The 23,360-nt window shown below is 46.1% G+C and overlaps 5 protein-coding genes across 5 annotated transcripts; 2 read left to right on the top strand and 3 right to left on the bottom strand.

Moving 5' to 3' along the window:
* Nucleotides 1–1,261: 1,261 nt before the first annotated feature.
* Nucleotides 1,262–11,332, top strand: F5891DRAFT_1282745 (uncharacterized protein). The gene is made up of 44 exons (XM_041370552.1): nucleotides 1,262–1,546; nucleotides 1,618–1,686; nucleotides 1,747–1,824; nucleotides 1,889–2,383; nucleotides 2,445–2,556; nucleotides 2,604–2,796; nucleotides 2,850–3,044; nucleotides 3,099–3,297; nucleotides 3,345–3,535; nucleotides 3,590–3,844; nucleotides 3,896–3,960; nucleotides 4,010–4,126; nucleotides 4,178–4,838; nucleotides 4,888–5,127; nucleotides 5,189–5,399; nucleotides 5,451–5,647; nucleotides 5,699–6,554; nucleotides 6,617–6,785; nucleotides 6,846–6,919; nucleotides 6,970–7,104; nucleotides 7,160–7,197; nucleotides 7,248–7,340; nucleotides 7,393–7,525; nucleotides 7,571–7,595; nucleotides 7,650–7,750; nucleotides 7,809–8,281; nucleotides 8,330–8,353; nucleotides 8,411–8,489; nucleotides 8,540–8,599; nucleotides 8,650–8,723; nucleotides 8,778–8,906; nucleotides 8,958–9,075; nucleotides 9,135–9,144; nucleotides 9,199–9,307; nucleotides 9,363–9,400; nucleotides 9,455–9,766; nucleotides 9,813–9,861; nucleotides 9,912–9,928; nucleotides 9,980–10,154; nucleotides 10,208–10,225; nucleotides 10,278–10,625; nucleotides 10,681–10,770; nucleotides 10,825–10,990; nucleotides 11,053–11,332. Exons 1-44 carry the CDS (start codon nucleotides 1,439–1,441, stop codon nucleotides 11,134–11,136), a joined length of 7,383 nt encoding a protein of 2,460 aa, XP_041217657.1. The 5' UTR covers nucleotides 1,262–1,438; the 3' UTR covers nucleotides 11,137–11,332.
* Nucleotides 11,333–13,169: 1,837 nt separating this feature from the next.
* Nucleotides 13,170–13,578, bottom strand: F5891DRAFT_1198317 (uncharacterized protein; the record flags this gene model as incomplete). Its single annotated transcript, XM_041368611.1, has 2 exons — nucleotides 13,170–13,470; nucleotides 13,526–13,578. 2 exons carry the CDS (start codon nucleotides 13,576–13,578, stop codon nucleotides 13,170–13,172), a joined length of 354 nt encoding a protein of 117 aa, XP_041217656.1.
* A 2,974-nt stretch (nucleotides 13,579–16,552) lies between these two features.
* F5891DRAFT_1072710 (uncharacterized protein) lies at nucleotides 16,553–17,803 on the top strand. The gene is made up of 6 exons (XM_041363317.1): nucleotides 16,553–16,661; nucleotides 16,713–16,989; nucleotides 17,051–17,113; nucleotides 17,166–17,270; nucleotides 17,323–17,440; nucleotides 17,489–17,803. Exons 2-6 carry the CDS (start codon nucleotides 16,939–16,941, stop codon nucleotides 17,500–17,502), a joined length of 351 nt encoding a protein of 116 aa, XP_041217655.1. The 5' UTR covers nucleotides 16,553–16,661; nucleotides 16,713–16,938; the 3' UTR covers nucleotides 17,503–17,803.
* A 762-nt stretch (nucleotides 17,804–18,565) lies between these two features.
* Nucleotides 18,566–20,669, bottom strand: F5891DRAFT_1282744 (major facilitator superfamily domain-containing protein). The gene is made up of 7 exons (XM_041370551.1): nucleotides 20,357–20,669; nucleotides 20,234–20,299; nucleotides 20,018–20,178; nucleotides 19,829–19,963; nucleotides 19,618–19,777; nucleotides 19,048–19,564; nucleotides 18,566–18,995 (listed from the first exon to the last, which is right to left on the bottom strand). Exons 1-7 carry the CDS (start codon nucleotides 20,513–20,515, stop codon nucleotides 18,739–18,741), a joined length of 1,455 nt encoding a protein of 484 aa, XP_041217654.1. The 5' UTR covers nucleotides 20,516–20,669; the 3' UTR covers nucleotides 18,566–18,738.
* Nucleotides 20,670–21,264: 595 nt separating this feature from the next.
* F5891DRAFT_1198315 (cytochrome P450) lies at nucleotides 21,265–23,317 on the bottom strand (the record flags this gene model as incomplete). Its single annotated transcript, XM_041368610.1, has 11 exons — nucleotides 21,265–21,343; nucleotides 21,397–21,526; nucleotides 21,588–21,598; nucleotides 21,655–21,780; nucleotides 21,832–21,910; nucleotides 21,966–22,155; nucleotides 22,207–22,329; nucleotides 22,382–22,497; nucleotides 22,550–22,698; nucleotides 22,747–23,071; nucleotides 23,125–23,317. The coding sequence occupies 11 exons, from the start codon at nucleotides 23,315–23,317 to the stop codon at nucleotides 21,265–21,267; spliced, it is 1,521 nt and encodes a 506-aa protein (XP_041217653.1).
* Nucleotides 23,318–23,360: the final 43 nt, after the last annotated feature.

Raw genomic sequence — 23,360 nt, 5'->3', positions numbered from 1 at the left:
AGCCTCCCAAGTAAACCATCATATTCCTATCCCCCTTACTCACGTTTATGTTACATTGAAGATTCTCCAAATCCTCAGAATGAAGACTCGGGGGCAGAAAAGACTTTACACTTTCAATACCATCCCGCCCCTAAAATTGCCATGCAATACAGAATCGGAGGAAGGGCATAGGAGTTCCTTCTCTCATGGCTCTTGTCGACTTGATGGGAGCGAGCCGTGTCGGACTGGGGAGGAGAAGTTATCCGTGGTTTCTCAGGAAAGCAAAGACGTCAGGTCATGTGTCCGATTGTAGCTTCTGGGAGCGGACGTCCAGACAACTATATATTCTAGATCAAAGTGATTTATGCGCGCAACATGGACAAATACTGCTTGGCCCTAGCTGAGTAACTATCGAGCATATACACATCGGGGTGAACAATATTTAAAAGAGGCTTATATGTTGTACAAAATGTGAAAACACTATTTGATATTTAAACTAACATGAAGATGGGTGCACGACTTCAAATTTTGGTGGTGTTTTGTGTGTCATCCAAAATATCAAATATTCACAACCATATTCACACAGACAATATGTCAACAAATATAAGAAATATAATCAGATTTTCCATATCCGCTTCAATTTAAAGTTGGATCCTTACATACTTGAAGTTTTGCCACAGCTTGACATTTAAATTGAGTTTTAATGTCATGTCATCTGTAAAACTTCAAGTTTTCTCCAAAGTTTTACATGGAAATTGAACTTTAAGTTGAAGCAGACATGAAAAATCTGACTATATTTCTTATGTTTGTTGACATATTGTCTGTGGGAATATGGTTGTGAATATTTGATATTTTGGATCACACATAAAACACCACCAAAATTTGAAGTCGTGCACTCATCTTTATGTTAGTTTGAATATTAAATATTGTCTTCACATTTTGTACAACATATAAACCTCTTTTAAATATCGTTCACCCCGATGTGATAGACACTGACATGTTTACGAAAGAGACCATCCGAAGAGATATTTATAGCTCAGATCATGTGGCGTTGACGGTGTGCTGACACAGAAAGAAGGTCGAAGGTTCAAAGTCCCTGCTATTCGAGTTCCAGAAAACACTACTGTAACACTACTAAGCACAAACTGGGGCCCTCGGGGTGAAACGGATAGGTAAGAAGCGAGGGAGAATCACGGGTAACACGCAAGTCGGTCGAAAGCCTCTGTGAAGGTACTCGTCGTGGTCAGAAATAATGAGAGTCATAACGGCTAACAGAAAAGAGTAAGGCACGTCACAAGGACCCCGTTACAGATGATCATTCCGTCATGAGCGCATGAGCACTCGGGCTTGTGATCAATCTAGATTCTAGAAGCCTCAACTTCGCCATTTTTCTCCCACTTAGTAACTCCTAGTACTAGTACTGAATCCTGATAGACGCCTTCAACTACCTGAGTTCACGATGAACGAAGATGTATTCAATTCCCGAAGGAGATATTCCAGGCTACAACCTCCGATTCTGCTAGTGGAAGCCGCTGTCAGTGATGTAACTGCAGTTGGTGAAAGTTCGGTAAGGAGCTCATTTTTGAAACTGAAGCTTGATGCGGGCGTGTTGACTGACGACTCGGCACTACGTTCCAGCTGACACCCCGTAGTAACACTCGCCGGTTGCTACAGAAGGTCAAGCAAGGTGTAACTAGAAGACTTTCTGTAAGTCGACGAGGAGCCGAATTGTACTAGAATCAATCAGGCGCTGAGATAGTACAAAAGTTCTTCAGACTTTCCCGCAGCTACGACTCTGCCCAAGACGTCAAACTTGAAGGTGCATCATTATCTCCGCATATCGAGGTAAGTGTTTGAACTCGCAAAATTTTTGTACTGTCTCTGATTTATCGTGGTTGCCTAACTTTAGAATGCGCATTCTGGTGTGGAAGAAGATGTTGGTTCCCAACCAATAGTCGCGCAGGTTCAACATACCCCCTCTGGTGTCGACGAAGGCACTGGTCTCCAATCGGTAGTCGTGCAGACTCACAATATCACCGAAGAAGGATCTGGTCTTCAATCCGTAGGCACGGAACGTCGAGCTGCATATGAGACTACAGATCAAACGAATACACTTGAAAGGACTCATACAGAGATTGAATCGCCCGGCTTAGACCGATCTATGAACCAGCGCCACGGTATCTCTACCGCCACATCTTACTCGGCACAGAATACAAAAACTATTTCCTGTGATACACTTTCCTATCCGCATTGTCTTGACGAGATGGACAAAGATGGTTGCTCAACATCACAAGCACTCTCATTGAAAGATGATCACATAGTTCGGATAGACAAGCCCCTCGTACCCAAGGATACGGATGATGATGTGTATCTATCTGCAACATCCGGTGATAGAGAAGGTTTTGTGAGTTTACATTTCTCATGATCCTCATGATGTAGGCTGAAATCTTCACATTCTTTATCAGACGGACGCAGAAGATTCCCTTCCGGAAAATGATGATCGTGACCTTGTCCAGTCAATTAAGTCGATGTACCGGGTTTTGGACTTGGTCAGTGAACGAGGTAGTGGCGGGCTAGGTGATTCCATTTTCCTTTTCGAGCCTTTCTTTGCTGATTGCTCCTAGTGGACAAAATTATCATTGCGCAGGATTCACTCCGGACATTTATCAATGCCATTTGTCCCGGTGCATATGTGTCTATGACAAATGTCGACTTTAGCGCGCTGGATGGCTTGATCGTGAAGCCCATTGGCATCTATGGGAGCAAAGAGGAAATAGTGCGACTCTTGTCGTCTCTTGGTGTTGTCAATGACCACGTGTGAGTTACTGCTTCCAGTTGCAAATCGACATCCTTATAAACCTTTCTTGTAGAGCAGCCCAGCTTGTCACGAACCACAGCGAGTCCAGTGTTTCCAAACCAAGCCTTCGGTCTGGACTTTACATTGTTCGAACAAATTGTGAAGCTACCTCCGATGAACAAGTGTTCGTCATCTACTGGCCCGAGGATGCCACTTGGGATGACTCAGCTCCTTCATCCGTGAAACGCACCCGTGTCACTTTTATGCGGTGTGTCTAATCCTCTGTGATTTTCACTTGTCATTTTCTGACACAGGATATTAGATACCTTACGACAATATGTGATCAAGTCATGGCACTCATCTCCCCTGAGCATGCACGTTCCGTTGTATGGAGTGGACAGGAAGGCGAAGACACCATGGAAATGGACGAAAACCAAGACGAGTACGACAGAATGTTCACATTCGAAGTTACGAAAACCAACGAGCAAGAAGAAGCCATAAGGCCGCGTCCTGGCTTCAAGGTTTGCCCAATCTATTGTAACTGTTCAGTGCTGACAGCCACACGTAGGCTATGTCCAGTCACATAACCACGCCCCAGGCTCACCCGGAGATGACAGTGGATGTTGGATTGCATATGCCCTACTTATTGCACGGCGAGACTACTCAAGGGTTCATGACCAGCAGTTATCTACCTGCCAGGAAGATCGCTGAAAAGTGGACGCGCAAGTCCATTACCCGCCTCCAGTTAAGCAATTGGCTGTGGGTGTCACTCTTCGTAGCCAGTTCCTGTATTTAAAACTAATGCCTCCTCAGGTGCAATGACAGTTTGCAGATAAATGAGAATTTGGATGTCAACGCACTGCATCTTTTACTGGATGCAGGCCTTCGGGATCGCTTTCCGCAACTGTGTAACCAGTGGCAGCAGGAGTCAGCCGATATTTCGTCGAATGTCTTGGCTTCCAACACATCGACAAAGGCCAGAACGAGGAGGAAGTTGGAGGATGACTCGCCCCTTCTTACTCCCATTTTCCATTGGGCATTGGTTGACGCCATTATACAGGAATTTCCGTGAGCATCCCTCCATATCACTCTCTTGCATATCTAACTCGATCATTTTAGTACTTTCACCCATGATTTCTTCCCTTACTCTGCCAAAAACGAGCAGGACTGCCCTGCAACTCAAGGTATATCGTCTATGCAATCATTTCGTTTGATAATAAACACTCTGTTCAGAACCCGAACACGCTACCGAGTCACACTCGGAACAGCCTCAACCATTTCTGATTCATTCACTTAGTAGCTCTTCCCCTCACTCCATGATGAGCGTGCAGAATAGCTCCAAGGTTCAAGGTATTCATCTGTCTACGTGGTGAAGTTGCGTCATAGTGACGGATTGTCTAGATGAACTTTCAACTATCATTGAGCTATATCCAGAAATAGGGGAAGAGCTTCGTCACACAGTGCAAAAGCTGTGTATCGAGAAAATTAACAGTCGCGATTTCAAGAGCTACAAGCAACGAATTTATGTCGCTCAAAGCCTACTTCGTCAATTTCCCGACATCAAGATGGAAGACGAAGATTTCTTGAATTTCATTCTCCACGAGGATATGCGACATGTCAGGGAATCTGTCAGGATGATGGGACGAAGTGCTTCTCCACATCAACAGCCAAAGGGATTGATCAACACTGCCTTGGATGGCTTCAATTCCTTCATCTCGTCTGGACAAGACTCCCAGTTCGTTGATAAGACATTCAACGAAGCAGAAGCTGCTGCATCTGCAATCAGTGACACTCAATTCCTCGCTGAGTTGGATGACACCGAGAAGTTACCTGTTCTCAAGAAAGTCGTCACAGGTACCAGGGCTGCTGCGTTGGCGCACTTCAGATCACTTCTAATGATGCAAACAACAACTTTGACTCATTTGGCGCTGCACATACAAATCAATAAATGTGTTGCCCAGTTTCGTAGAGAAGCGGTCAGCAGTGAAGAAAAACAACAGGCCGATTCACGAAAGAGGTTGATCGCTTTCTTCAATGCCCATTCGCAGATAGATCTTCATTCGTAAGTAATTTTACAGCGTTTCTACTTCACCACATTCATAAATTGGCAGGCACACCTCTTTTATTGATGCCATCGAGAATGGACGAGGCTTATGGTCTCTAGCACCGTCTTCGGTGCAAATAACTGGTTCAAGGGAATATTTCGAGCAGCCAAAGCTGAAATTTACAGTTCATCTCATGCAATTGACAGCGCAGGATTTGCATTCCTTGCAGTTAAATTCGAGCGTGGTTCCTTCACCCAAGTTCACGGATTCGTTCTCATTCAAGCTACCCTTGGGTCATTCAGTGGTGTATGTACTCTAGGCAATTCGACTCCTACATGTAACTAACGCAGAACTCCGTTAATCGCAGGAGAGCGCAACTACTTCCAGGCGAGAAGATCTTGCTTGCAACGACTGATGGGTTTGGAAGCTTGACGGTGTACCTGGAACACCTCGCTGCTATTGAGGGCGCCTTGGTTCATAGAGGCCGCGGGAAAAAGCTGTATAGCAATAAGATTGGCGAATTTGTTCTGGCTTTCGATGAGTCGAAGCATGTGCTCAGCGTTGTTGCCACAGAGAAAGTTTGTTCTACTAGGAATCTGCTGGGATATGCCTAACGAACCTGCCATCAGCTCTTGTTACACGTCTTCGTTTACGACGATAGCCGTGTCGGTTTCCATGCCAACGGCAGTGCAATCAATTTGACGCAATGGTATCCCGAAGGGACTTCTATCAAACATGCATGTTTCATATACGGCGGGGAGGAATTGCTGCTCGTTGATACATTGGCACAGGCCAGAATTTACTCCTTGACGACCATGCAGTTCAGGTGAGACTTTGTGCTTACAAGAGTGAAAGATATCTAATTCGTATATCACAGGCCCGCAACGCTCAATCTCATCCAGATTCCAACGGCAGTCTACTCGACTCCGGATGGTTCTTGCTTACTCACGTCTCATGTCCACGGGTCTGACTTGATACTAACCGCCTACCACTGGAGCACATTTGGCTCAACGGATGGCATCCCACTTGAGATCCCTAATCTTCCATTGGACCAACCACTACTTCTGACGTCGCTTATTAGCCGGAATATCGTGCATTTGGTCACACTTGACATTAACACACGATCATGTCGATCTATTGCTCTTGACATCACCCGGAAAGTGACAGAGTTCACCTTCAAAGAAAGGAGCACCCGAGGAGAGAATGCAAAATCTGGGAATTTCGCTGCCCACAGCTGCCTCATTGATTGTCACGCCGAAGTATGGACACGCTTCCCGGTTCTTACTGCCATCCAGCGGGAAACAATCACTTCTTCAAGTAAGAGGTGTCAGCGAACGTTGGTGTTCGTTACAGAACAAGACAATGATAGATTCATACCGCACTTTCATGATCTTATCTCAACCTTCGAAAGGACGTCAAAGAAGCCTACTGGAAATCTTCTCAAGAGAATTGATGCCTCTTCAACGACACACTCTGCTTTTCGTAATAGTCACCTTGGAGGTGCGGAGTGGAGCGTGTCGAAATTTCGTGCTGGAGAGTGGCTGGCAGAGTTCCTCTGCCTCATTCCTATCCAGATTGCCCTGACAATGGAGAATCGCTTCATCCCGCTAAAGGACGGGGTGTATTCTACTCAGCTGGAGAAATCCCTTCTCGGTGCGGAAGTCAACCGTATTGTCGATCACCTGTCCTTTGGTTGGTATGAATCTTTGTTCCAGTCGTACATGGCCAAAAAGGTGCGGATGTTATGAATGCCCTACGATGTGTTAAACCTATCAACTTCTAATATAACTTCAAGCCTGTCAAAGTCGTGTCATCTATGGGTGAACAATCAGTGGGGAAAAGCTTTTCCTTGAACCATCTTGTGGATACATCTTTTGCTGGATCAGCGATGCGCACAACAGAAGGAGTATGGATGTCAGTGACTCCGACCAAAGATGCTCTTGTGGTTGCTTTGGATTTTGAAGGCATGTCGAGATAGTCATAATTGCGACTCGGTATAACGTGCTGATATTCTCACCCAATAGGTGTCCATAGTATTGAACGTTCAGCTCAAGAAGATACTTTGCTTGTCCTTTTCAATACTGCAATCTCTAATTTGGTTTGACACCATTTTCATGTTGTAAATGAGAGCTTGACCTCGTTTCATAGGTGCTATTCCGGAATAACTTCGCCTTAAGCCGGGATATCACAGGACTATTTCAGTCATTCCAGTCGAGTGCGACTGTTCTAGACCCAGCAACCAACCCGAATCTGTTTCAATCAACATTGGTGATCATCATCAAGGTGATTTTCCCCATCTGACAGTCCCTTTTCATATCGCTGAACTTGGAAACTTTAGGACGTCGTAGATTCAGACAAATTAGATATAGCTAAAGAGTTTGTTCATGATCATGCCCTGATGAGCGCATACTCAAGTTCACACTTAGGTTCGCTCTTAAGTTTCAGAAGATTGTCCAGGATGAACAAGAGGCCAACTTCATTTCTCGCCTCCACGCTGGGCAGTTGAATATAATTCCATGGTATGCGCGTGTTTCTGTGTGTATTTTTACAAACAACTTTATCGTTCTACAGGCCGGTGATTGAGTCGCAGGAATTTTACAAGCTGTTTCCAGCCCTTAAGCGTCAATTGGAGAAACAGAAACTTACTCATAATACAGCGGGAGAGTTCCTTCATGTGATGAAGACCTTGATGGCAAAACTGAAGGTACATTTCAGTCATTTGTGAGGGCATTGATTCAAACATTCGCAGGCAAATGATTGGGGCGCTCTCTCACGTGCGTATTCTCAGAAATAATCAAACAGTCCAGTTGACGCATGATGCATCACAGAATCGATGGCCTCACATCGAGCACAACTTCTTTCAGTAATGTTACCCAATGCTCTGGCGTTTGGACTGCAAGAGGTTGATCCTTGCCCGGAACCTTTGAAGGTATAAAACACTCCTACTGTCTTTGGTTTGAATAGCGATTAACCTGACACTTATACAGAACCTGGATGATGGTGTTCCAATTGACATGCCTGATACTGCGTCCGAATTCTCATTAGTGGAGGGGCAGCAGTCCTCTCATGAGGCCGCTCTGCACGTCCTGTCTCGTGCTTGGCAAGATTATGATTCTCGCCAGCACATGGCAGACATCGTTTGGGTTGGAAATTTGACTGCTCATATCGACAATCTGATCGATTTGCGCATCGCTCACGTTCGCGAGTGGATATCATTGAATGTTGCTCGCTTTCCAAGCGGGCAAGCAAGCATTGGCGACCTCATGAGAACGTTTGGCGGTGCAACAATAGACTTGAAGAGCAACTTGCAGTTGTGCAAGCTGAAATGTGCAAGCTGCGAGCTGCTCTGCATTCAAAGCAGATTGCACGATGGACAGCATAATTGCCAGACATCTCATGCTTGCATACATTCTTGCGATTTCTGTGCGTTATTTAGAGAGACCAAGGCTTGTACGATGTCGTAAGTCAATATCTGTACCTTCTTAGTAAATGACTGATAAGTTTTCAGAGCGGGACATCCAGGCAATCACATGAAAGTTTTCTCGTGATTATATCCGTACACGACCTTACATTAGATCACCCTTTCCAGGTGTCTTGTGAATGCGCATCTCTGCGGTCAAACTTGCAAACTTTTTGGGAGACAGGGATGTCTAAATGAATGTACAAAGGCGAGATATATAATCTTCATGGTAAGAAAGCCACTGAACCCGTTATCTAGGTGATCGGGCATGCAGAAGACGATCATCTGTGTGCTGCTACTGTCCATGCTTGCGGTCAGGTATGTTTGATCCTTGAACAGGCCATTTTTAAGTGCTAGAATATGTCTAGCCCTGTGAGCTGTCAAAGTTTAGGTTGGCTGACGGATCAACTCCAACTTGCCGCGGTATATGTGGCACTCCAATGTAGGTCACCAGCGATGAACACTTACTCTATATTTAACATGTTTTGTACCGCAGTGACGTGGACCATGACCAACATCAGTGTGATGCTCGACTTTGCTCTTTCCCCTGCCAACTTTGCAAGAGACTCTGTGCGAGTGCAGACCATCTTCACGGCTTGCAAGACGGTGCTATTCATCTCTGCGGGTTTGTCGATGATCATTCATATCATGTGTCTTTGTAATCACATGTCAATAGGGAGGAACACCCATGTCCCAAGCTGTGTACTGCCGAGGGCATCTGCGAAATAGAGACTGCGCCACAATCAATCGAGGCGACGTTCACTGGAAAGCACGAGACATTCCAGTACACGAAGGTGGCGTGGTGTGTTTGTCTTGGGTATATTCTCAGCTAACAGAATACTCTGCTTCCCAGTATTCACAAGGTTTGTATGCGAGTTGCTTACCTTCCATGCTGGCATTTACCATTCTCTGAATAGTGGCTAAACGACTGAAATGTTCCAAACCGATACCCCCGGGCCTAGCAGCCCATGAGGGTAAGCATAACCATAGTTTGGACGAAAAAGTGGTGCATTTTTGCAGAGCAAGGTTCGGATCTTCGTTTCACCCCATGACCATTCCTCACTTTTTCTCGTATTTGAAGGTGTGAGCATTGTGGTTACTATTGTACATTGCCGCTCGGTGGGTACTGTTTGATGTATCTCAGCAGTGACATTTCACAAAGCATTACACCAGGTCACCCGCAACAAGAACATGAAACCAGACACGGATCCATGTCTTCGTCACAATGGGCAATCGATGGCCCAGATGGTACAAGTCTCGAGGTTGAAGGCCGTCGCTTCTCCTCAAACGATGAGGGTGCACCGATGATGTGCAACATTGTCTGCCAGACATTGGGCAGACACGTACACATTGACTACTGTCGATCGCAGGATGTTACCTCGTGCAGATGGGACCCTGAAGTTCTGCATATCTCCAAGAGAGTGTCACCAGCCCCGGACCGTCCCAAAGACTTTTTGACACACAATCTCTTCTGGCGACGGAGTGGTGAGTCGGCATGTTGTCATTATGTTGGCTGGTCTCATGTCCACAGGCTTCAAAGATCCGTACTCTCGGGAGGAACAAGCAAACTTTGCAAAGTGGTGAGTTTTACAGTGTCTTGTCCGTGGCACTGACCACATTCCCTATTCAGTGACGCCATGTGCAGTGGTAAGGTTATCTTAGTTACTGATCTTAGTTGGTTACTGATCTTGATACCAGGTCCTGAACACACAGCTGCAGAGGGAAATGCCGCTCAGCCTTCTTTTTGTACTTTGCCTCTCTTTCACGTTCCAATGGATCCAGACACCCCCCGAGCAAGCCTCGGATACATCTCCAATGATGGGCATCATTTCTCCTGCAGGAATCCCGTGGTGATGCAGCAAGCGTTTCACGTGTAAGTCATTTTTCTTTTGTTCCATAGCAATGTCGTTAATCGATGCACGCCAGAATCTTTGTGGCAGATAGGTATTGCATGCCATGTGTTGAATATTACAACGCATGTTGATTATAATGATAGATCTCGCTCCATGTGTCGGAGAGATCGGCAACCTCTCAGGAATACACCCACCTCGGACAAAATTATTCGAAGCTCTAACAATAGGTTTGGCGCTGTTCTGTCGTCCTTGTACAGCTTCTGGTCTGCCCGAGCTGCAGCAGTCGCTGGTTCACAAGCAGCTAGACGAGACTCCTACAGTGTCATCCTGTTTGATCAGTCTGTTGTGGACGCCGTGGTCAACGATTTCTCCAGCTCGCCTGACAACTTGCTAGACGCTGTGTTACGTTATCAAACTTCAGCAGGCACAAATTTCACTGCTGCCATTCAACGTGCCCAGTCAGTTATGGAGCAATGCTGGAGCACAGAGAGGTAAATCTTCATTACTGATTGATCTGCGAAGCGTTTACGTGGGATTATACTACAGAACACCTGTAATAATATTCCTGTCTGATGGCGAGAGCCCTATCGAGGACCAAATCATTCAAGATTTGTGCCGCTCTGCAATCCGTCTTGGGTTTGTGGTTGTCATCGCGTTCTTGATTCACTGATTTTCAGACTTTGAATCTAGAAAACCATTATCCTTCCACTCTGTTTCTTTTGGCCAAAATAAACATTCTTCGTCATTGAGAAGAATGTCCCAGATCGCTCTAGAAGCCCAGAACAACGCCCCGCGAGACCCCTTGGCTCCCGTGGCGGCCACTGTTCTATCCACATACTCAGAAGCTTTAGATACGGTGAGCAATTTCATCTAATGTCAGGTGTAAAGCCTACTTGACATTTTTCCTTGTGCAATTAGGTTCAACTTGCTGAAACATTCCTTGGAATTGCTCATTCACTCACGAAGCCAAGAGGGTTTCTCATTAGCAACAAGGCCACATAAAATGGGGGAAGGAATACAAAAATGGCATGTAAACGTTGTGTTCTGATGTCTTGGCTAGATGCTTCAGTGCTCAGCAATAGTGCTAGCAATTGTAAAGTTGTATTACTACTATAAAGATTAGCAGCATTCAATACCGAGTAAGTACGTAAAAACATTCGAGATTCAAGGAGACAATCCGATTTGCCTACCACTGCACACCTCCGCCCCGGCTATGCATGGTGAGGCATCAATCAAGCAGCCGCTTGCTGCCTACCATAACCCCGATGGACCCGCTGTCTCGGGAATATAATCATGTGCTTGGGAGGGAGAGGAGACCTTGGACCTTGGCTGATTGTGTCTCTCGGGCATCGATATCCGAGAAAATGTAATAGCAGTCCTGGAATTTCGAGGAGTGTTGACGAAGATATTATGTGGAAGGGGAAATGGATTACCGCGTTTCAAGCTCGACCGTGACTCCGAGTGAGGTCGAAGGAGGTGAACAGTCTTCCAGTACATTAACATGTGCTAGTAGAAAAGCCGATCAGTCATGACGTGTTCTCCATAGTGTACTCATGGAGGTAGTTGTTCTGATATTGACTGGTCATCGACTATTGAGCATGCCACCTGAGATCCGAGTCAATATGGAGCTTAGTAGGCACGAAGAACGAGGCAGGCGACTCTGTCATGAGGCCCAAAAACTTGCAGAATATTGTTCTTGTGTGACTCCGAGTGAGGTCGAAGGAGCATCACTGAAAACCAAGATCTATGATAAACCCTTATATACACATTATAATCCCAACAATGTGTATAATCGTATAAAATATGGCAGTGCAGAAGCCATAGTCTTGTATAGAAATATATTGTTATCCCTTGCGACCAATCTTTATCATGATTACCTGTGCCCGGCATTAGTTGAATGAATTTGGCTGTGTAAAAACTCAAACGGATTGATAAACACGCTAATTGCTGAAAACAAGATATATATGTGTAGAACGCTATCCCCTATGACCAATAATCATCAAGATGGTTTTCATTTAGCATTAGCTGCATGAATCATGTCGTGACAGTACTAAAACTGTACTGAAGTGGTGAAGCATGTTCGAAAAAGTGTCTCTCATTTAGCATTTCTAGCACAGAGGCTCTCCTGTCCAATAAGTAAAAGAGATGGAAATTCTTGCCATCTGTACCATCATATGGACAATTGTTTCATTGGCATCATGGTATTGCGGGTTTTATACTTGATTGGCCAGGAAGTCACATTGGGTTGTATAGGATTATACAGAGACACTCGGTACAATACATGTAGTTTATCAATGCCTCGCCAATTCTCTACCCTAATCTCATCATCAACACCGTCTGCAGGAACAATAACATGGGTTGAACCACAACAGATATCGTTAGTGCCTTGAAGTCCAATGAAAGCAAGGTGTCACGGCAACTTGACACTATTGTTTCCTTATGCAAAATTTGCACTGCTCAAGTGGTTGACTGAGTTTGGCGGTGCCGGTGTACAATCAAGCTCGGTGGTGCCAGTATAGGATCAAGTTTGGCGGTATATAATCGAACTCGTGGTACCATAGGATGTAACAGGATCGAGTTCAGCCATAGGATCGAGTTTTTGGCCATGGAATAGAAGTTGGTCGCAGGGATCAAATCCAAATATGAGATCGAGTTCAGCCATATCATCGAAGACCAGTCATCCTTAGACAGAAACATAGACCACGACATGACATATCCTGTTGCCAGACCATGTAGTACAGTGCGACTTTCTGGATGGCATCCTGTCGAGAAACTTGCAGGAAGTAGCGTTAATGAGTGATTGAAGGCAGAGTAGGTGATAGTGGGGATTGTAAATAAAATCTGAGTCGGATCCTTACTTATCAATGACCGGAAGATATGCTCGGCCGGTGGTGACTGAGGTCTTGACCCTTCCCAAGGGAGTTGTACCTCGTTCATTTTGAGATCCAGTGGTCAAACTATTTCAGAATAGGAAAAGAGAAGGAGCAGGGTCGGAGCCGGGTAAGGCTGCGAGCTTCGGCGTCAGTTGCAGACAGCTAAAACCAACAGAGATAACGGCAGTTTCGAGCATCGGTCGAGGACACATGGCCAATGTTGACTTTGAAGAAAGGCCAAAATGCAGAATAGGTTTCAAGTGGGATTGAGGGATCATCCAGACCACCATTCACTACTGCCCGATCCCAACAACCGCCAGTGCTTAGCGCACATGCCCAGCGCATGTCAGCAAATGCTGACGTGGCTCGAACATATGCGAACCACACCGGAAGGCGCCAGAATGAGAGGAGTGGAGGAGGGCGAGAAGGAGATGAGGGAGAGGTAAGTTTAAGTCTTGGGTACCTATGGAAATGAGGTAGTTAGCAGCATAAAAATGCACAATACATATTACACGCACCTCTGCAGCTTAGAGAAAGGTACCCACAATCCCTCGGCCGCGTTCAACACCATCAATCTCCAGTAAAATGTCACAGCTCATTCCAAGCACCACATCCCTTCGAGCTTTTGACAGACCGGCAGTGCCTGTTCGAAAAGTCGGCTCAATGTCGAGTAAGAGATGTTAGGACCTCAGAAGCGAAGAAGGATGGCACTGACTGCGTCTTGAGATGAATTGTTGAATCAGAAAATATGACAATGACAAGCAAATGTAGCGAAGCCATGGAGGACGAGTGCAACTCACAGTGGTGTGTGTGAGTTTTGTGTGTCTAGAATTTTTGAATAGATCAGCGCCATATACGTTGAGCGTATGCCTACAGCATCGACGTCTTCCTATCATTCTGCACTGCTATATAGTATTAAGCCATTTTTACGCATGAATGCAAAAACTATACCACCAGCTTAGAATTCGACATACTGTTAAATTAATGTGTCGAAATGACAAACAAGCTCACGGATCAGGAAAATGATGCTTGATAAGTAGGCCAATACATGGGCATATAAGGACAACACAGATTTCGCCAACCTTATAAGGTAAATATTGTCATACCGGGTTATCCGGTTTTCAGTGATGAGGTGAACAGTCTTCCAGTACATTAACATGTGCTAGTAGAAAAGCCGATCAGTCATGACGTGTTCTCCGAAGTGTACTCATCGAGGTATTTCTGAAAGACTGGTCATCGACTATTGAGCATGCCGCCTGAGATCCGGGTCAATATGGAGCTTAGCTAGCAGGCACGAAGAACGAGGCAGGCGACTCTGCCATGAGGTCCAAAAACTTGCAGAATCAGCAGAAAAAAGGTGTACACTGTTATGCATGCAACATCCTGGCTCGCATCTCCTTCATCAATAGCTCGCCGGTGGACATGGATTCGTTCATCAGTCCTCAGTACTCGGTCCTCGGCTCACGGAGCAATGTTTAGAGTCTGTCGACCATAACGCTGTCATCCATGTAGGTACTCGTTCGACTTGAATTGAGACCTCAGAAAGTGTACTTGCAACAAAAATCAAGAACATACAGTCTCTGCCTGAAATGTGGAAATATCATCGCGCAAATAGGAAAAAGACAACCACCACCGTGGAATGAGCGCTCCGAGTCGGACATCTAATTTTTACGACACTGGCGTCGCGCTCGTTATTTAGAATTTGGACTCATCCGTTCACAAACCGTGTTGCTGGTCCATTAGTATCACCTTCATAAGCTCAGCCCTTCCGCAATGGACCACTGATACAGTCGCACTAGATAATTTATCGATGATGGATTTCTGCAATGCCAGGATGCTGAGTGCTCTTCGTAAGTTCATCGAGTACTAGCGCGCGCTTGTTTAGACCAAATCATTTACATCAAGCCACCATCAAACCAATGTTTCATATTTCACCATCCGACGTAAACAGCTGATGCATATGGAACTCGAAGGAACTCGCAGAATTCCGTCGTGATACCCGTCCCAACGCATGGTTAAACCGTTCTCCTCAGGCTATCACACACTTATCATACCCTTTCATACTTCATTCAGACTGATACAAACCTTCCCCTTCGCCGGATGGGCGAAGAATTCCTTTCTCCTATGAAACCTTCAAGCTCGTATCCTCCTTCAAAAGCCTTCAACAATGCAATCGCAGCTAGTGAAGCCTTGGTAGTACGTGGCTCGTTTCTAAAATTTATCGCTCGATGTATTGACTCTTGGCATGCTCCGTTTTAGGTACCCCATGGCAAAACTCATTCGTTGTTTCTGAAGTTTAAGAATAGTGTATTTGACCAATTTTCCGTAAGTCGAAAAGGATGCTGAGCCGTACTGGAATCAAGCGCTGAAATTATACACAGGCGCTTGAAACGTTTCCGCAGTCGCAACCCTGACAAAAACGTCAACCATGAAGGCGCTTTTTCGACTCCAAATATTGAGGTAGTTGATTAAACTCACACTTCAGCCCACGCAGGTTCCAAAAATCACATCTTTTGCTGTGAAAGGTGTGTTGTTCCAAAATCGGTGGTCGTACGGGAACAAAGCACGTCTCCTGATGTGAAAAAAGGAACTGTTCCAATTGTGGCATCGCAGGCTCAAAACACCCCTTCCGGTGTGAGAGACAATAATGATCCCCCTTCAGTAGTTGTGCATGCTCAGGACACCTCGTCTCATGTGGACGATAGCGTTAAATCCCAATCGGCCGCCGTGGCACTTCAAGCTGCCCGTGAAGATGCACGTAAATTCAAGACACTTGGGGATATGCAATAAACGTGATATCTGCAGTCAGAGATGGACCAGCGAGGCTATTTACGATCGAGACGGTGCCTGTGCACTGAGTGAACAATGTCCAGCCAAGTCTTTGATCTGTTTTATGTACCTCCTCGTGATCATAGTGACTGATGATCATGATTGTGTGACGCTCGGGCTGTGCGTGATAAATATATACCAATGCCATGCAAACTATAACCGCAACTCGGATGTGCTGTGCATCTCCAGTCTGAGAGAATCAGAAGAAAGGAAGTACAATGAGAATGACGCACACAAGGCCGGGATCACTGCGGTTAGGGACTTTTGATGGTCGGGCCCTACTAATCGGGGTATCATCGATGAGTCGATGACCGTCCGCATGGTCCACTTCAGCAGGAGGTCACCTCAACACGAGAATACACTGCAGGATGGTGACATTGTATGATCAAGGTATAACCAACTTGATTTGTTCGTGTTTACTCCCTTTCTCTTCTTGGCACCTTCTTCACCATATACATACCTACTTTGCGACTCTGGCTGCTGATGGTTATGTAACACATTGTACATATACCGCGTCTCGCGTTTGTTTTCACCTCAGCACTGTTCCAAAGCTTCGCTGAGACTCTAAACTATTTTAGCGAACTAGGCTCTGTCCCACCAGTAATAAATTCACGAGTCGTACTATGAAAATATTAATTTTCTCTGACCTAGTAGTGGTTATGATGATATCGGGTCCGGGAGTCGGACATCTCCGCGACGGCAATGCCATGGCAAGGGCCTGGCCAAGTTTAGCCTTGGCCCAGTGGCCACTGCTGGCAGGTAAACTCGGCATGGCTGGTGCATTCGGGTGGGCACAGTTCGATTCTCAAAAGAGTCTGAGTCTAAGTAAAGACTCATCATGATCTTCAAGAATCATGTAACTAAATTTAAACCCAGGACTTCGGCTCACAGCCGTTCACTTGAATTCGGGCTATGTCCATCACAACCTGCCAAGTTATCTCGCGTCGGGCCGTATCGGCACTGCATCCTTCACATGGTCGCCTCGGTGTAGAGCGGTCTTCCTTCAACGTTCACCTGCGTGCGGTTTTCTGACCCCGCTGCAGCGAACAGAAGGGACCACATAGTATACCGTCATACTCGTACTCGTTCATGCTGGACCGTCATGATCAATCATCCATACGGCGCTGCGTCGAGTTACATGTACGCCAATGTGGTGAGTTTTCAGGTTATTTTAGCATAGTCTTGTCATTCTTACATTTGGGGAATTTTCTTAGGACAATAGTTACAGCCAATCTTATGTGTCGCCTCCCCCAGATCACCTCTACAGCTTCGTACCGGTAGGCTATCTCATGGTCTTATTTGCCCAATGTTGACATTGCAAATCCGAAGAGGTTTTCAGTCGATTCCATGCCATGGTACGGAGCCACTGAGTACTCACCTACTTCAAATAGAAATTATAACCGAGATTCTCTACCATTTCGATGGACAGTTCGGGTATGTCTCCAGAGAACTCTATAGTACCTGTTCAGAATACTGTCTTTCCCAGGAACGTGCTTGTCAGTTGTTTAAAGGAATGCAGTCGAAAGTGAGGATTAGATGGCGGCCGCTTCATTTACGATCCCTGTTTTTACGCCCTTGTCACTATGACGTCCGTGATGACCCAGGTGAGCTTTATAATAGATGTATCTGGCTCTACATCTCATTGGAGACAGATATCTATTTCTAGTTATTTAACGATGCTCTCGAACTTCTAGGCTGAACTGTCACAGTATCTGCAATATGTAATTTTATGATGACCTTGGAGCGGTGTCCACCTGTATGCGTCTCATGTGGTCCCCTCGTGCTAGGGCGCAAACGTGAAACCCATTACACTACTGCGCCTTCTGGAGGCCGACTACCTTTTGGAACGTCTCTGCTCCATCTCTTACAACATGCTGCCGAGTTCCCACTCCACAATATAATACGCTACACATCTCAGGTAAAATTGAACTGCGTTATGACCGTCGTGCGATGTAGGTGTTAGCCACAGGGTTACCGTCGTTTCGTACACCTGCAAAGTATAAATTCTAGTCTGATCTGAAATTCTAGCACACTCCGGAATCCAGGTTCCATTCTTCCCCCATGCACTTTTCCCGAATCAGTCTGCTTATGCCTATGCTTTCGATACTCAATGCAACCCGCCCAGCCTCCCATCTGCTCAAGTTTGAACGTGAACGTTCACACTGTTCGGTGCCTGCCAGTTTTCATTTCTCTTACATATGGGACAACATCTCTCGCGTACAACTGAGCTGTACTACTCAATCGCTGTTGTAATCATCATTAGTTCGATACACCTGCGTGCGAGTCCCAATTTCTGCTGCACGCAGCCAACGCTTTACACCTGAACCATCTTTTATTTCAATATAGCTCATTCACATACAACATATCATGCATGCAGATGCTGTTTTGTGCATGATAAGATGGACAATAATCTACAGCATAATCATTGACACTGCAGAACTTCTGAGCGGAAAATAAACAGGAAGCGTCAAAGATCATGCGCAAATCCCCCCATTATGCCATCCTGCACACCATAGATCCATTCACACCCTCGACTTCACAGATATCATTGACAGGGTTCCAAGAGCTCTGTTCTGTTCCAAGTCCGAACAGGATACACACCGCTCAATAAACATCTTCATCGCGTAGCGAAGTCAGACACAGCGACATGCTAGCAATGCAACGAAGGAAGCGAATTGCTGCATCATTTCCTCTTCACATGCCCGGCCCATGCCAGACAACGAGACACTCTCAGAGTGGAACTGGGAACTGGGAACGAAAACACACCACATAGAACACATCCTGAACAAGGTCAAATGCTTTAAACCATTGTTCAAACTCATCGCGAATACCAGGAGATTCAGGACAGTTTGCCAGTTCTTCCCCCCCACACTGTCATAGCACGCGGTCATTCGCGATAATATCATTGGGAATCTTCCCACACACTAGGATCACGGGGAAGTAATAGAGCAGTACCTACTGCGAGAAATGTAATTGTCATCAAGAAGTAGTATATCGACCACGCATCGTGCCCTTCCTGCAATGAATAAGAGAAGACCGAAGCTGCAGACGCCGGGGCGATGATACTTGCCACTGTGACGGCTGCTAGGGCAATTCCATTGGTTGCTCCGAACGAGGCGCGATTAGGAGCAGCTGCTCTGACGAATAATGACATGCAGGCTATGAGTTCTTTTTAGTTTAGCAGAACGCAGAAAGTGCTGGATTGGCATACGGTAGCACATGACCAGGCTAGTAGTCAGCGCAAGCTGGACAGCAACACACAGCCATACCGCCACACCTACACCATAGGCTCGAGCCAGAGCATTGATGACTGGAAATAAAATGACAATGGGTATGCCGGAGCTAACGCCGGTGATGTGGATAGCTCCTGCACCGAAGCGATCATGTAAACGAGCATTGAAAAGTAGCTGAAATATGCCATGTGTGACACCTTGTGCCGCAAGCAAAGCGCCTATGCGAGGAGGGTCAAGGGAAAGACCACCAAGTTCAATCGGTGTCGCATAGAAAACAGGTAGGACCGAAGTAAACGCTATGTAAAGCAGGTTTGTGGTAGCGTAACTCGTTGTTACCCTCAACACTTTCGAGGTTAACAAGGCATGTAGCGGAAGCGGCTTTGATTGGACTTCTCCAGGATCAACATTACTCGATGGCTGGCGAAGCTTTTGGTATGACTGTCCGAAGAATCTTCCTTTAATTAGCTCCCAAAGCGGTGTCCTGGTAGAAACGCTCTGACGACCATACTTAGTGTGATCCAGAGATGAGTTTTCAGTATCACGCTCACCTCTTTAAGACAAAAATACGTGATTAGCCAAGCTATCGATATAAAAAATGCTGAAATAGAGCATGGCAGGAGATATGGATAAGTTTTCAGGAGTTCTGATCGCCCAAAGATGTCAGGGAATCTGTCTGCTGGTCGGGAGAGCGATCCTCCAATGAGTGGTCTAGCAGATGCCGTGAACCTCAGTGCGAGAGAAAATGTACTGTATGCCTACCCAACTGTGTTTCCGATCATCCATGGAATTGGTATATAACCGTATGCCTCAGGCATATTTGTCACGTCAGTGGTGTCCATCACCAAGGTCTCGAGGACACCATCGCTCGAATCAAATGCTCCGCAGAAAACACGACTGGTCAAGGATATTAGTATTGATAGACAACTACTTTCGGCCGAACACGCTGACCTGACCAGCAGACCAAGGAAAGTCTTCGATAGCCCAAACGAAAACATCGAAACAATGATTGCTAATAAAGCTGTCAGCATTACAGGCTTCCGCCCGATGTGGTCGGATAGTCGACTCCAATGGAAAATAGTCAGCATATGAGCTGCATAGCATGATGATTGCTCGAGAAAATATCAGGAACGAATGAAGGAGTAGGAACAATGAAGACACACTTACAAGGATGCCGACATAGTAACCAACCTGGGATTCGTCTCCGTGAGTCACTCCAATGTCTCTAATGAGCTTGACAAAGTTCCAGTTGTGGTCAGATCTAAGTCTAGCAAAGGGAAATCTACTCACCTGGGGAATGAACGGGGCAAGGGTCTGAGAAGAAAGAAAACTTGGCATCTCCAAGAGCAGTATAATCCAAAATCGATCCCAGGGCAGAGGTGTCTTAGTTGTTCGCTGCTCTGGTCGTTGCAGGAGAGGTGTCTCCTCGTCATCCTGCGGCGCAATCATGGTGGTACAAGGGAACGACTCAGATGAAAGAGGTAGCCCATTATACTATGTGAATTTGTTCCAATGAGGTGTTTGCTGACTGGCTTGCCATTGGCTAGTTAATCGATAGGGTGTGCAATGGCAGTCCACAAGAACCTGCTTATTTTGATTCGAGGATCACAGCTGGCCACAACGCGGCGCCTCTTATTTTATCCGCCGGGTATAGCCGCCTGCCGTATATACCCTGCACTGTCGACATTGGCTGGCTAACCTCAATTAACATTCACGTCTACGCCCACGCGAAGTGAGATGGTCAAGCAGAACACAAAATAACAAAAAGCTCAAATCACTGATGTGGAGAGGACGACGGTGTTACTCAGGTCAGGCACACTGCAGTCACGCGCTGCGGCGCTGTTGCGAGGACATTCAGGAATCTCTGACACTCACGACTCACGTAGTGCGGGTAGTACCTTATCACTAACGTTCATATGATGGTACAACGAAGAAAGTTATACACGGAAACAACATAATAACAGGGACAAAGGCCTGAAAACCTCGTCTCAAGGTACTCTGAATGGCAGTGTGTTCTAGCTCACAATCAATTGCATGCAGAGGAAGAGAGCATTCGTGCATCATTCACCCCGCGAGTTCCCTCGTGTGATCAAGCAGAAGAAATCGTAGAATACTTTGTGATGTGGCCTCGAGCCTTGCAAACATAAAGGTGAGAATGCTACTGTGTGAAACAACCGCCAGTTAGCACTACTTGGTACTTAAGTATCTTGTTGAATTATAAGTGTAGAGGCTCTTTCAGAGCGAGCCTCGATCGAGCACTTGAAAGGCTTTGGGTGGCTGCGAGTGTGTATGTCCAGAGCACCGTAGTGATATTAAGATACGCAACATACCTGATCAACCCGGATGAGGGGTCAATTTCAGGGGTGATTTCAACGCCATTCTCGACAACCTTGGAAACGTCGAACACTGCAAGTGACATTGCGGCAGTTAACCAGATGGATGCATCAGCGAGATGCAGACCTATACAGTCGAAAGCGATCAACGTTAGAAAACTTGTCAGTGTCCTGTCAGCCGTGCATACCTGGGCAGAGCCTATGGAACAGAACTTTAGCATTTCATTCAAAATGTAACAGCGACTCAACTCTCACCGTCTACCAAAACCGAAGCACAATGTGCGAGGATCGGTCTCAGGCTCTTCTCCGTCCTTGGCCAAAAAGCGCTCATGATTGAATTCCGAGGGGTTGACGTATGTCTGCGGATCATTGAGCATGAACCTGTCACAATTCAAAGCGTTAATATACCATATGCACAAGGAGAATACCAACCATATGTTAGGGATTATCACGGAGCCTTTTGGAATGTGATACCCATCGTGGATGTCATCCTCAGTTACGCTGTGATCAACTGACATCGGGCACTGTTGGTCAACTAAAGATTACGATAAACGAGATACGCATACCAGTAGGTATGACAACATTCCAGCGGAGGACCTCCTTAACAAGCGCCTCGATGTAGGGGAGGGAGGTGCGATCGGCGAAGGAGGGAAGACGGTCAGGGCCAACAACAGCATCAATTTCAGCCTGAGCCTTCTTCTGCACATCAGGGAAAAGTGTCATAGCCAGGAAAAATGAGTAGATCGCAGAAACAGTCTGAACAAACAGGCGTTAGCCCCAACATATGATAGTTTCAAACGGACAAACCGTGTCGGCACCAGCGCTGAATAGTGATACAGCAGACCACTTCACAATGTGATCCTCTTCCGCAGTCAAAGTACGGTTCTTTAGCAGATCTGAGGAAAAAGACTTGGGGGCAATGCCAGCAACCTGTAAAATTCAATCAATAGTGCGTAGCGGAAGAACTACAAATCTTAGTCACCATCTGATCTTTGACAAACTTGTAAGGTATAGCAGCCATCTCTTCGACGGTCACTCGGCACTCACGGGCTATGCGTTTGAAGCCAGCACCAGGGAACCACTCTGGGACCTTTGCCACTAGAACATAGTCAGGCTATTGAGAGTGAACGCCGAAATGTCATGGCCTTACAGGATGGCAGGAAGTCGACCATAAATTCACCGATGTAAGCATGCCGCGAGAATTCGTCTAAAGTACGTTCTGCAATGTCAACGAGAGGATCCTTATTCTCCTTGACTTCATAACCATAACAGATGCGCAGAATGATAGCGCCAGCGGTGCTAGAAAGTTTCAAGGTTAAGCCAGTAGTAACACTACAGAATACATACTGTCGAATGTGTGCTTGCAGTTGGTCAGGTTTCGCTAGTACACGCTTCAGGAATCTGTGGGTCTCCATCTCCTCTATGGGGTGGTAGACAACCAAAGCAGCGCGACTACCAAGGGCGCGATGGAAATTCTTGCGGAACGAGCGAAAGCGTTCACCGTAACGGAGATAAGGCAAAGTTTGCCCATAGCCCATAAGTTCGCCACTCATAGGAACAACTGGACGGTCAGAGTATATAGAACTCTTCTTGTCCAGCATTTCCACCGCAGTTTTGGCGGAGTTCAGCACGAAGATGTGCATACCTAGAACACTGGCATGCGAAATATCACCTGCGCGCAATGGCATTAAAATGTATGATTCTGGAAAAATGGGAGACTTTTACCATACTTCTTGCCCCATTCAGCGAAGGTGAGCCAGGGCTTGACAAAAGGTATGTCTTGAATGTTCCCAACTAGAGGCAGGCCCCGAGGACCAGGGGGATATTGTGGGTTCTTCTTGGCGAATATGTAGTCGAGAAACACTCCGACACCAGCAAGACAAATGTACAGCAAAGTAAGAACGGTGAATGTCGACATGGACGACTGTTAGCAAAAGATGAGCAAGAGATGCTAAGTGGAG

The sequence above is a fragment of the Suillus fuscotomentosus genome (assembly GCF_016647785.1).
Source record: "Suillus fuscotomentosus strain FC203 chromosome Unknown F5891scaffold_148, whole genome shotgun sequence".
NCBI classification, from domain to species: domain Eukaryota; kingdom Fungi; phylum Basidiomycota; class Agaricomycetes; order Boletales; family Suillaceae; genus Suillus; species Suillus fuscotomentosus.
This window is presented reverse-complemented; position numbering and strand designations above follow the sequence as displayed.

Excerpts from the sequence above, each read along its gene's own strand:
- F5891DRAFT_1282745 (XM_041370552.1), top strand. The coding sequence starts at position 1,439 with ATGAACGAAGATGTATTCAATTCCCGAAGGAGATATTCCAGGCTACAA. Across the intron at positions 3,845-3,895 it reads GCCATTATACAGGAATTTCC|TACTTTCACCCATGATTTCT; the intron begins GTGAGCATCCCT and ends CGATCATTTTAG. Across the intron at positions 9,308-9,362 it reads GTGCATTTTTGCAGAGCAAG|GTGTGAGCATTGTGGTTACT; the intron begins GTTCGGATCTTC and ends TCGTATTTGAAG.
- F5891DRAFT_1282744 (XM_041370551.1), bottom strand. The coding sequence starts at position 20,515 with ATGATTGCGCCGCAGGATGACGAGGAGACACCTCTCCTGCAACGACCA. Across the intron at positions 19,778-19,828 it reads ATGATCGGAAACACAGTTGG|ACCACTCATTGGAGGATCGC; the intron begins GTAGGCATACAG and ends GGCATCTGCTAG. Across the intron at positions 18,996-19,047 it reads TAGCCTGGTCATGTGCTACC|CCTGCATGTCATTATTCGTC; the intron begins GTATGCCAATCC and ends AAGAACTCATAG.
- F5891DRAFT_1072710 (XM_041363317.1), top strand. The coding sequence starts at position 16,939 with ATGATCAATCATCCATACGGCGCTGCGTCGAGTTACATGTACGCCAAT. Across the intron at positions 16,990-17,050 it reads GTTACATGTACGCCAATGTG|GACAATAGTTACAGCCAATC; the intron begins GTGAGTTTTCAG and ends GAATTTTCTTAG. Across the intron at positions 17,271-17,322 it reads CATTTCGATGGACAGTTCGG|GAACGTGCTTGTCAGTTGTT; the intron begins GTATGTCTCCAG and ends TGTCTTTCCCAG.